Source organism: Artibeus jamaicensis, unplaced genomic scaffold (assembly GCF_021234435.1).
Source record: "Artibeus jamaicensis isolate MK-2021 breed Jamaican fruit bat unplaced genomic scaffold, CSHL_Jam_final contig_373, whole genome shotgun sequence".
Lineage (NCBI taxonomy): Eukaryota > Metazoa > Chordata > Mammalia > Chiroptera > Phyllostomidae > Artibeus > Artibeus jamaicensis.
The window spans coordinates 2706953-2720624 of NW_026521807.1; the positions used below are offsets into that span (position 1 = coordinate 2706953).

A 13672-nucleotide genomic window follows, 5' to 3' on the forward strand; every position below is an offset into this window, starting at 1 on the left:
TATTGAGAGTAAAATAGGAAATTTGAAGTAGTTAAAATTACATTATTTAAAAAATTATATATTTATTGACTGTAAAACTTAATTTATTATACTGGTAGCCTTGTAAAACAGTTTTATTAAAATGCATTTTCAAAAATAAAATTTATTTCTATAAGCTAAAAACATATCCATGTACAATGATGTGTTAAAAATATAAGTGGAGTAATTATTCACTGCACACTCATATATTTTCCTCACTTTACAAGTATTTATCTCTAATATTAAGTCACTGGTATTTCCCTGAAGAATGTGTTTTTTATATGGTCATATTATTTGGAAGTTTAACAAGAGTATGAGTACCTACTATCTTCAAAATTGAATTTTATGATCAATAATTATGACACTGTTGACATTTTCAACTTACTCTTCTTTATAAACCATACTTTTTTAAAAGATTTTATTTATTTACCTTTAGAGGGGAAGGGAAGGAGAGAGGGAGAGAAATATTAATGTATGGTTGCCTCTCATGAGTCCCCTTGTTGGGAACTGGCCTACGACCCAGGCATGTGCCCTGACTGGGAGTCGAACTGAGATCCTTGGGTTCACAGGCCCATGCTCAACCCACTGAGCCACACCAGCCAGGACTATAAACCATATTTTTACAGGAGAAAACATCCCCTTTATAGTATTGGACAGTCTGATAAGTGTAGAGAAAATTCTGTTGAATCAAGGATATTTGCAATGCTTTTTTAATGTTGAAATTTATAAATATTTCAAGCCCAGAGATTTAACTTTTCCCCTTCCATTCAATGAAACTTTTTAAATAATTATTTTTATAGAATAACTTTTAATAATTTTCCACTTAAACTTTTAAAGTAAATGACCATATTTAGGTACTACAAAATCAACTGCCTTCTCAATGTCATTTCATTTTGATACAAAATAGAAACGTATCCAGTTAAGCTCTGGCTGGTGTGGCTCAGTGGACTGAGTGCCGGCCTATCAGCTGAAAGCTGACCAGTTTGATTCCCAGTCAGGACACACAGCTGGGTTGCAGACCAGGTGCCCCGTTGGGAGCCCATGAAAGGCACCTGAGCTGTGTATCTCTTGCACATGGATGTTTCTTTCCCTCTCCTTCTCCCTTCCCCTCTCTAAAACTAAATAAATAAAATCTAAAAAAACCAAACTTACACAATTAGAAACCAGAAGCTCCATCAAAAGGTTTCACAATACTTGCGTAGTTGAGATACTGTAAATGACAGAACTCCTAAAATAAATATTGCTCCCTCACCACTTAACTCATTCAGTTCGTCCCTTGTTTTTTTTTTTTAAATTCTCACCAGAAGATATGTTTATTGATTTTAAAGAGAGAGAGGGAGAGAAAAAGAGAAAGAAACATCAGTTGGTTGCCTCCTGTATGTGACCGGATCTGACTGGGGATCGAACTGCAAGTCAGGTACATGCCCTAACCAGGGATTGAAGCCGCAGCCTGTTGGTGTACAGAATGATCTCCAACCTAGTCACCCAGCCAGGGCTGTGCTTCCCTTGTTCTTGTAGAGATACATTTCAGTGTCTTCCTGTTTGCAAGATTTGTTTCCAATAGCTGCTATTTGCTAATGTTTGCAAAAACTGACACTGTATTTGGTGAACACTAAAGATTTCCAAATAATTCTGAACAAAACTCTAACCAAAATAGTACAAAAGTTTCTTCTACTCAATCCCCACCCCCCAAACGAAAGCCAATATAGGACACTTAGGTCCAATGACAAAGCAGTTTTTCACAAAATCACTTTTCTAAAATCCTGTTGGCAACATGGAGCAAAGAGACTCACACGCCAGAGTGTGTGTTGTCAAAGTGAAGCATGTTTTGTCAACATCTGCTCCATCACAGTAATTCTATAGTTAAATTATAGATAGCTATACTACACATATCAAATATCAGTAAATTTGACCATTACAGTTTTACTTCAATTGGCAGAACAAGCAGATTTTGCTTGCATGCACCACAACCAATTCCCCAAATATTTCTGCTCCATAGTTTTCTTAATAAGAACATTGATTTTTACCATGACAACCACCTTTTGGAAAAAACAAGTAGTTTTATCTTCCATGTTGGGCTTTTAAACTCACAATAGCATTTACAGCATTTCTGACAGAATAAACTTAAAAAGCTTTACTCTGATTCTTCTTATTACACTGACAGAACAAACACACAAAGGCTCTGTGTGAAAAAAGTCAAACTGTTGCTGGAATTAATTAGTTTTCTATTTAAAAAGGTGCATTGTTTAGGGTCCTTTTTTTTTTTTTTTTGCTAATGGAGCCAATACATAACAGTTATCACTTCACTTTAAAAATATTTTAAATTTATTTTTTCTATTTTTAGAGGGGAAGGGAGGAAGAAAGAGAGGGAGAGAAACATCAATGTGTGGATGCCTGTTATGCGCCCCCTACTGGGGACCTGGCCCACAACCCAGGCATGTGCCCTAACTGGGAATTGAACCCTTTGGTTCACAGGCTGGTGCTTAACCCACTGAACCACATCTTCGTTTTTCATAAGTGAAAAAAACACTTGAAATAAAAATTGAACAAAATTAATTTTAAAAAGTTATCTGATCTAAGTGAGATCATGTTTTATAAAAGCATAAATATAAAATCTGTACCTGTACATATTTGCCATCTTGAGACACAATCTTTTCAAATAATTCCTAATTTCTTAAACATATGCTGATATTTTTAGCAGATTTTTCATGTTTTCTGGTTGCTGTGTGGCCTGTGATATAACTTTAATTCTTACGGTGGATGGTAAATGTTGATAAACATTTTGTACATGTTAAGCATTTAAAGAGAAATCAGTACTTTGTTCTTCATTAAATATACACTTTAATTTTTAAAAATTCATTGTTGCTGGGTTTGCAATAAAATGAAGAAAAAAATTCTGCCAAATAATAAAATAAATAGGTTTCAGATTTATGGTACACAACAACACCACAAGTACTGCAGGGACCGTGCTTGACCATGTCTTAAAGGATCTAGAGCAGGACTCTTCTCTGAGTCCTGTACATATTTCTCCAAACCAAACCTCTAACCTCCCATGTGTTCCTCTGACCCCATCCACTGACAGCTGGGAGCTTCACGCTTCACATGGGCCATGGCCCGTTGCTGGCGAATGAAAACACTTAAGTGTTTTCGTTTAAACACTTATCTTGCCAAAATGGGAAAAGTGAAAGACTTCACTTTTCTTCTTGCCTTCTCAGAGAACACTTCATTTTATCAGCACATATTCTTCATGCCTCTCTAAAAGGGAGAAGTTCATCATGATGCATCTCAAAGGGTTGAAAAATGAAAGAAAGTCTCTCCAATGTAGATGTTTCACATACTAAAATGAAACCTCTGTGTCGGACATGCCACTAGATAAAACCATGGTAGATGTTACAAGTACACGTGGTGGTCTACATAGCTGTTGATTACATTTTGATTTCAGATTAATTTTTCCGCTTAGATCTAAGGAATCATAACTGGTACCAACTAATAATTAATACAAAAGCTTAAGTAACAAAACAGGATATGGAGCCACACAGTCCCACGTGAGAGCCTGTACACTCGGTCACTACACTCCTCCCAGGAACTGACATCAATAGTTCCATGGTAGCCAGCGGGCAGAGCTAAGCTGCTTTCCAAACACAAATTTCCATCTGAAAGAGCCCAGGGTCAGAAAATTAAAGAAGCTTACAGAAGTTTGCCTAAAGAGTGTTAGTATAATGTGACCGAGTTAAAAAACAAAACCACAAAAAGCAGATCTATATCTGTATGCCCGCCTCAAAATATCAAACTGCTAGAGAACATAGAAATACTTAAGATAGACAAGATGTTGATTTTTCAGATATATTATTTTTCAGTTCTAAAACTTCCATTTAATTATTTTTTATAGTTTCTGTCTCTCCGCTGGGAGTTCTTTCTGTTCATTGTGAATATTTTCCTTTATATTACGATCACTATTATAAAAACTGCTTCAAAATGTTTGCCTGCAAATTCCAACAGCTGGGTCATGTCAGGGTTAGTTTCTACTGGTTGTTTTTTTTTTCCCCTTGAACACTGATCACATTTTCCTGGTCTCCTTTTTTACTGTGGTAAAATATACACAAAATATACCATTTGGACCATTTATAAATGTGCAGTTAAGTGGCATTGAGTACACTCATTGTGTTGCATAACCATTACCATCCATCTCCAAAATTTTTACATCTTCACAAACTGAAACTATCTACCCATTAACAGTAGCCTCCCATTCTGGTTCTTCTTATGAGGAGTAATTGTGGATTGCATCTTGGACACTATGAATGTCATGTCACAGAGACACTAGACATTGTTATACTTCTGAATGAGTATTGATTTTTGTTTCAGCAGGCATTAACTTGGTTGGATTCAAAATGTGAACTTTGTCTCTTTAGTGCAGTACAAATTTTATATAGTTTGGTTCCTTTATTCCTTTTTGGTTTTTATTTTTTATTGAATTTATTGGGGTGACATAGGTTAATACAATTATATTGGTTTCAGGTGTACAATTCTGTAACACATCATCTGTATATTGTATTGTGTGTTCACCACCCCAAATAAAGTCTGCTGTTTTCCTAGCTGTGCTGCTCTGAATCTACCCTACACATGTGTGGTTCAGGGGTCAGCCAGACACGGGGGTGGAGTTATCCACAGACTCTGAGGCTCCCCACCCTGGCTCTCTCCTTTCTAGAATTCCTCCCAAACTTTCCAATACCTGTAGTTTCTCTGGACTATAGGGCCAGAAAGAATGTGGGCCAGAAAGAAGGTGGGTTTCCTTTTGGAGTTTCAGCCTCTGGGCACAGTGCCACCTGTGGTGGGTCCTCGGGACCACAGCCACCAAGTGAGGAAATTTACTCTGCGCCACTCCTTGCTTCCAAGTGCCAGTTCCTCTCTAGAATCTCCATCTCATTTCGCTCTTCTGAGACTTGAGACAGTTAATTGTTCTATTTTCTCAGCATTTATAGTTGTTATCTGTGAGAGAGTCTGTCCAACAGGAGCTAATTCAACCATACGGGAAGCAGATAGTTGAGTAACATTTAAATTTTTTTATCAGGTGGAAATATTTTGAGGAATTAGAGAAGTTTATTATTTAGTATTCCTCAAGCATACAAATAAACACAATGCCCTAAATCTTACAAAAGTCAACTTAGGCATTCCCTATAACTAAATAATTCAATAAAAATTCTGGAAATGCTCACTGAGGTATCTAGACCAAACAGAATTCAGAATTAGAGATACCTATCAGAACTTCATGGCAAACCAGTCTCTGAACACTGGGACCGGTCTCTCTGGTTCAGTTTTAAAGACAGCTGAAATACATAACTATTGAACGTAATTTTTTACATTTAAGTCAAAGCTATCAGTTTAGTCTCTGTTTTATATTCAATGGGGATGAACCATACAACTTTAAAATGCTGTCAATTTGATGATACTGAAGATCATTCTTTCATGCTAGTTTTCATTTATAAATTCTCTCAAACCCCTTTCCTTGAAAAATGAGAAACCAGAGAACAGAGAACAAACCTACAGGATACCTTCATTCAGCTATTTTTATATTTAATCATTTAACGACAGTGAATTACATAAAATATATGTGAAAATTTGGCATATTTTCTAAACATCATTATGTTCATTCCAGCTGCTGGTGACATCTATTGTGTCATCAATACTGAATTTATATTGAAGTATCAATATAAAATATACTATAGAACACTTCAGAAGCTGAGGTCCAGAACATCAGTTATTAATACAGTTCAAGGAAAAAAAAAGGTGTGAGTACAAATAATGCTGTCTTCAAATTCATTGGACAAAAAGATATGGAATGCACTCTATAATTTCTGAACATATAATTGGAAGAAGGCCAGAGACACAAACTTCATTTAGTTTTGTCATTTCAGCCTTTATTAACATACTAATTTTATATTACTTTTTAAATAACAATCTATAAATTAGGTAGCTTTAGATTAGCCAATCCAGACATAAAGTCATAAGAATCAAAATATTCTAGGTGTTATATTGACTTGCCAACATTGCATGATTTTAGGCAACACAGAGAGTGTCCAGCTAAAACAATGGTGTGTGTGTGTGTGTGTGTGTGTGTGTGTGTGTATAAAACAAACTCAACAAAACATAGGTTTCCTTTCTTTTACTGAGTTGTTAAAAAGTAACTCATCACATGAAATCTACATAACGTTTAGAAATGATTAAATGATTCCTTTCAAAGATTTGACTTAAAATGCAAAGCTAAATCTAAATGATGGAAATACACTCACAGTGTCTGCAACTATTTGGTCATAAATCTTCTATACCAATCAGCAAGAGCTACAATAACACAATTCACATCACAAGTGGGAATGAAGATAATCCCAACACATACAGAAATAAATTCAAGGAGTCAACCTGAGGATTGTGAATTGCCAACATCAGCATACTGGAGAGTGAATGTGGGAAAGGCAGAAAGAGAGGGAGACATACATAGAGAGACACACAGTAAAGTCAAAAAAAGAGAAAGATGAACACTGATGGGAGAGGCAGAAGAGAATGACAGACATTAGACTGTGGCAGGTGTGGTGGGCATGCGAGCCCGTGTGTGTGGAAAGGTGAAGGATGTTACACAGATACAAAGACAGTGTGTTTTACTATTGGTAATATTTCCTGAAAGAGTAAAATGATTAAAAAATGAATATTCTAAACTGCAACCTGGTAAATTATACCGTTATTAAAAAACATTTACTGATTTCCCTGTACCTGTAGAACAAGGTCCATAGCATTTGCTATTCCAAGTCCTGGCCCTAGAACAGCAAATGCCTTTCTAGACTTGGCTCTAAGTGTGCTGAAAACACCTGCCTGCCTTTCCAGACTCAGCTTTAAGCGTGCTGAAAATGCCAATCTGTTTCGTGCCTCTACTCTCCTCCTTCCCTCTCCTGTATAGTAAACCCCTCCTTAGAAGCCCGTAGTTAGGATTCTTGTCCTTTGTGAGACTTTCTTTGACCTGTCTCCTCCTTCTACTTCAGACTTTCAACAACTTTCTCCTCTGGAGTTCAACTGTATCTCAGTAGTTCTATCATAGCACTTAGCAAATACTATTTCATTTTTTATGTTTTCCTCCCCTACTAGACTAAAATATCATCTCTTTGTACAACTACCATCTATTCTAGAACCTTAAAGAAATAGGCACATATAGCTCCAAGATGGGAATGGAGTAAGTAGATGCTACACTAACCTTCTTCCAGGACCAAACTGGAATTACAATTAAATTAAAGAAAAATCATCCTGAACAACCAACAGAACAATAGTGAGAAAGAAGCCTTATAACCATGAACAGACCAAAGAAACAGCTTTACCACAACATGACTGGTACAGAGTGCAGAGGACGCATGAGAGGGCTGGCTGGGCTTCCACAATCAGCAACTGAAGTTCCAGAGGGACATTTCAGCAGCCAGGGGGTACCCCTTAAAAAGTGGGAGGGGGTCTAAACCCCAAGCTGCGTGACTTTTTTACCCAGGGGAAAAAAAAGGAAAATGGTTTAAAAATAAAATGGCAATAAAAACGTCACTCTCAATAATCAACTTAAATACTCCAACCGAAAGACGGGGTAGCTGAATGGATTAGAAAACAAGACTCACATATATGCTGCCTCCGAGAAACCCATCTCAGATCGAAAGACACACACTGACTAAAAATAAAGGGATGGAAAAAGATATTTCATGCAAATGGAAAGGGGGAAAAAAGCTGGGATAGCGATACTTATATCTGACAAAACAGATATTAAAACCAAGGCTACAGTAAGAAACAAAGTAGGACACTACATAATGACAAAGGGAACAATCCAACAAAAGGATGTAACTCTAGTAAACATTTATACACCCAATATAGGAGCACCTAAATATTTTAAGCAAATCTTAATGGACATAAAGGGAGAGATCAATAGAAATACCTCATGGCAGGGAATCTTAACACCCCATTGACTTCAATGGCTAGATCCTCCAAAAAGAATATCAATAAGGAGACAGTGTTCTTAAACAACACATTAGATTAAATGGATTTAAGTGATAACTTCGGAGCATTTCAAACCAAAACAGCAGAATGTACATACTTTTCCAGAGCACATGGAACCTTTTGTGAGACAGACCACATGCTAATACAAAAAACAAGTCTCATCAATTTAAGAAGACTGAAATCATATCAAGCATCGTCTCTGATCATACTGCTTTGAAAATAGAAATCAATCACAAAAGAACACTGAAAATTATGCAAAGATATAGAAGCTAACTGATGTTATTAAACAATGAATGGGGTAACAATGAGAATAAGGAATAAATCAAAAGATACCTTGAAACAAATGAAAATGAGACACAACAACCCAAAATCCGTGGGACACTGGGAAAGCAGTCCTAAAGAGGAAATTTATAGCATCACAGGCCTATCACCAAAAAAAAGCCAAAAAAAAAAAAAACAAGAAAAAGATTAAATTAACAACGTGACTTTATACCGAAAGGAACCTGAAAAAGAACAATACACAAAGCCCAAGGTGAATAAAACCCCAAAAGGAAATAATAAAGATCAGAGCAGACATAAACAAGAGTCTAAAAAATGATACAAAAGATCAATGAATCCAAGAGCTGACTCTTGAAAGGAGAAACAAGATAGACAAACCTTTAACCAGATTTATTAGGAAAAAAGGAAAGAGGACCCAAATAAATAAAATCAGAAATAAAAGAGGAGAAATAACAACTGATACCAAACAAAGTACTTTAAGAAAATATTATGAACAACTACATACCAACCAACTGTAATACCTGAAAGAAATGGATAAATTTACAGAATCTACATACAATCTTCCAAAAGAAAATCATGAAGAATCAGAAAATCTGAATAGACAGATTATACCTAGTGAAATTGAAGCAGTAATCAAAACACTTCCAACCAATAAAAGCCCTAGATCGAATGGTTTCACAGGCGAATTTCATCAAACATTCCAAAAAGAACTAACACCTCTCCTTCTCAAACTATTTCAAAAAATTCAAGATTAGGTAAGACTCTCAAGCTCATTTTATGAAGTCAGTATTACCCTAATTCCAAAACCAGATAGAGACACTACAAAGAAAGAAAATTATAGGCCAATATCCCTGATGAACAGAGATGCTAAAATCCTCAACGTATTAGCAAACCCAAGATAGCAATACATCAAATAGGACTTATTCCAGGAATGCCCAGGTTGGTACAACATTCACAAATCAAGAAATGTGATTCACCATATAAATAAAGGATAAAAACCACATGATCATACCAATAGATAAAGAAAATCCATTTGATAAAATCCAGCACCCATTTATGATAAAAACTCTCAGCAAAGTGGAAAGAGAGTGAACATACCTAAACATAATAAATGCCACATATGACAAACCCACGCCAGCATCATATCAGCAGGCAAAACTACAAGTGCTGTAGTTTTTGTGCTGAAGACTGAGAACAAAAGAGGGATGTCACTTTCACTACCTTACTCAACATAGTGCTGCTAGAAGTCCTAGCCATACCAATCAGACAAGAAGAAGAAACAAAAGGCATCCAAATTAGAAAAGAATAAGTATTATAAAACTGTCTTAATTTGCAGATGACAGGATAATGTACATAGAGAACACCAAAGATTCCACCAAGAAACTACTAGAACTGATAAATGAATTCAGCAAAGTAGCAGGATACAAAATTAATATCCAGAAAATAGTTGCATTTTATATGCCAATAATGATCCATTACAGATGAAAATTAAGAAAACAATCCCATTCAAAATAGGTTCAAAAAGAATAAACTACCTAGGAATAAGTCTAATGAAAGATATAAAAGACCTGTACTTGGAAAATTATAAGACACTGAAGAAAGAAACTGAAGATACGAACAAGTGGAAACACATACTGTGCACATGGATAAGGAAGAATTAACATCATTAAAATGTCCAAACTACCCAAATCAACCTATAGACTCAACATAATTCCTATCAAGATTCCAATATGTATTTCACAGAACTAGAACAAATATTTTAAAAATTTATTCAAATATTTCAAAAAGAACTAGAACAAAAGGCCTTGCATAGCAACAGCAATCCTGAGGAAGAAGAACAAAGCGGAAGGAATGATGCCACCTAATATCAAACTATACTACAGGGCCACAGGAACCAAAACAGCATGGTACTGTCATAAAAACAAAAAGTATAAATCAATGGAACAAAATACAGAGCCCCCAAATAACCCACACCTTTATATTAAATTATAATATATGTATCAGAGGAAGCAAACATATATAATGGGCATATATAATTATATGTCAGAGCATGCAAACATATATAATGGGCTAAAGATAGCTTATTCAATGAATGGTGTTGAGAAAAATTGACAGGTACATGCTGAAAAATGAAACTAGACCACTTTCTTATACCACACACAAGAATAAATTCAACATGAATTGAAGATTTAAATATTAGACCTGAAAACATAAAAATCATAGAAGAAAACAATAGGCAGCAAAAATCTTGGACATTGCTTGTAGCAATAGTTCTTTTGATATAGCTCCTCCAGCAAGAGAAACAAAAGAAAAATAAATGAGACCTCATCATACTAAAAGTTTTTACACAGCAAAGGAAAACACGAGCAAAATAAAGAGACAATCCACAAAATGGGAGAATATACTCACTGATACATTTGATAAGGGGTTAATATCCAAAATGTATGAAGTGCTTACAAAACTCACCAAAAACACAAACAACTAGATTTAAAAATGAACAAAGGATCTGAATAGGCACTTCTCCAAAGAGGACATACAGATGGCCAATAGACACAGGAAAAGATGCTCACAATCACTAACCATCAGAGAAATGCAAATTAAAACCACAATGAGATATCATCTCACACCTATCAGAATGGCTATCACCAGTAAATCAAAAAGAACAAGTGTCAGCGAAGATGTTGGGCAAGGGGGATGCTTTGAAACTGTTGGTGGGAATGCAGACTGGTGCAGCCACTGTGGAAAGCAATATGGAGATACCTCAAAAAATTAAAAATGGATCTGCCTTTTAACCTACCAATCCCAGTTCTGGGAATATATCCAAAGAAGCCCAAAAGACTAATTCAAAAGAACAATAAGCACCCCTGTGTTCACTGCAGCATTTTTTACAATCACCAAGATATGGAGGCAGCCCAAGTGTCTATCAGTAGATGAGGGGATAAAACAACTATGGGACATATACACAGTGGAGTACTACTTGGCAATCAAAAAGAAAATTGTACCTTTTGCGAAAGCATGGATGGACTTGGAGAACATTATGCTAAATGAAATAAGCCAGTCAGAGAAAGACAAATACCATATGATTTCACTCATATGTGGAATCTAATGAACAAACTGAACTAACAAGGAAAACAGGGACAGACTCATAGATGGAGAGCAGGATGACAGCTCTGGGTGGGGGGTGGTTAGCGGGTAAAGGAACTGAGCAAAAAGGAAAAGGACTCATGGAATGGACAATAACAGTGTGATGACTGCAGTGACAAGAGTAAGGGGGATACATGGTCATGAAATAAATACAATTTTAAAAATTTAAAAATTAAAAAAAAAGAAACAGACAGATACTAATTGCTAAACGAATAGACTAGTGCATGAACAAGCCTTTGTTGCTTTATCAGAATAAAGAAGAAAGTAGGCAGAAGTTAGTAAGAATGAGCCTCTTACCTGTTTGGAATTGGTTAAATACAATTTTGCTCCCAGGTTTAAAACCTGCAGCTTTACCAGATCATCTTCACTTGTGAAGCTTTTAGCCATCTTCCTCAAAACATCAGGGGCAATTTTAGGAACTCGTTCACAGTTTTCTCCAATTAGCCAAAGAATACTTGCTCTAGCCACAGGAACCTAGTGTTAGAAGCAGGTTACATGGTTATAAATAAGATACTCACTCTCTCCTTAATATTAACATAAAAAAGTCTTTAAATATTACCAAGGTATTACATCTATTAATTTGATGTCTATCCAGGAAGAGCTCCTATATTTGTGGATTTTCTTTAGTTTTAAAAAAATAAAAAGAGGAAATCACAAAACTGATTTCAGCCATAATGCCTTAGAAAAGATTCATAGAGGAAAAATCATTGCTCAACCATCTTGATTTTATCAGAGACCTGCAAATTCTTGGGCTGAATCTGGCTGCTGTGCCCATTTGTTTATTTATTATTGTCGTTGATTTTGTGCTTTAATAGCAGAGGTGAACAGTTGCAACAAAATCCATAAGGCTGGAAATATTACTATCTAGCAGTTCACAAAAAAAGTTTGGGGACCTCTGCTCTAGGGCATTAATTTACAAACCTTGACACCCATAAAAAATAATCTAGGATTTTTATTAAAACTGTAGGGTTCTGGTATCAGCACTAGGATGGTAGTTCTGTGGTGGGGCCTAGGAATTCACATTTTATGAAGCATCACGGAGGATTCCTGACATAGGTGGACTGCAAACCATGTTTTGAAAATCATGGGTTATATAGAAAAGGAATCGATCTTCTAGAGACTATGATTTCAAGTCATAGCTGTTACGTCTTTCATGTAGTTGCATCTACAGCACTGGGAACATATAAACATTGTAAGATGATCAAGATTTAGCTTATAAAATCAATCATCTTGGTCTATTATTTGGTCATCAACAACAGAAATAGAAATAAGATAAATATGTCCAATATTGCATTTTGGCATTACATATTTTTAATAATGTACATTCCAACATAATTTGTTTCTTAAAAACGACTGCTTTGCTTCAAATTGGAAACCTTCCATCAGCACCATTAAGACCATCATTTCAGAGTATGTACATTAGTTTTATTACTATCTGCTTGTTTGTATTATCCCCTATTCAAAAACAAAATTTGAAGGGGTGTGTAAATTAGTTTCTGTGAACATTTTCACCTAGTGTGAAAAATTTGCATTTTATAAGAAATGAAAAAGCCAGTAACTATCATTAAGAGGTAGCATCACAGTAAGATAACATTCTTTTTAAAAAGTCCTTTTCCAATTCCTCAAATAAAGTCCTAATATTTTCATTATATTTTCTTAGCAGTACATATGACTGTTAAAGAAGAAAGCGAGAATGAGGACCTTTGCACAGCTACAATTTTATCATAATATCCACTATCACAAATACTTACAAAACACCCATTTTATGAAATAATATAAAGCTATTAAGACACCCCTAAATTGTGTTGCTCACCAGAATAAGAATCAGGTCATCAAAAAAGCTTTAAAATCAAAGTATATATTTTCAAATGTTATGATAACAGCGTCATCTTTAAATTAATATTAGGATGTTTAGTGAGCAAGAAGAAATCAGCATACTTATGTAATAAGTATAATTAGTAAGTATAATACTAAATGCTATTACGAATCCATTCATGCAGTATGATAAAACTGATATCCTTACTGTATGTATACTAATTTCTAGAAAGAAAGAGGTTATTTCTCATGTTCCAAAGGTTACACTGCATTAAGACCTTACTCTAATCTATTATTTTAAATTGAGCTAAAGAACAGTAATTGAGTGGTACATTAAATTTGCCAGTGTGAAGCAATTCAAGATGTCTGCCATAATAAAAGACGCCTCTAAATAAGAATATAC

General features: G+C 35.2%; 1 protein-coding gene across 2 annotated transcripts in view; it reads right to left on the reverse strand.

Moving 5' to 3' along the window:
* The window catches only part of AP3B1 (adaptor related protein complex 3 subunit beta 1), a 262282-nt gene that overhangs the window by 115703 nt on the left and 132907 nt on the right, over positions 1-13672 (reverse strand). For both annotated transcript variants that reach the window (XM_053664477.1, XM_053664478.1), the window contains one exon: positions 11752-11928. In XM_053664477.1, coding sequence (XP_053520452.1) covers positions 11752-11928 — 177 coding nt within the window. The remainder of the gene's footprint in view (positions 1-11751; positions 11929-13672) is intronic.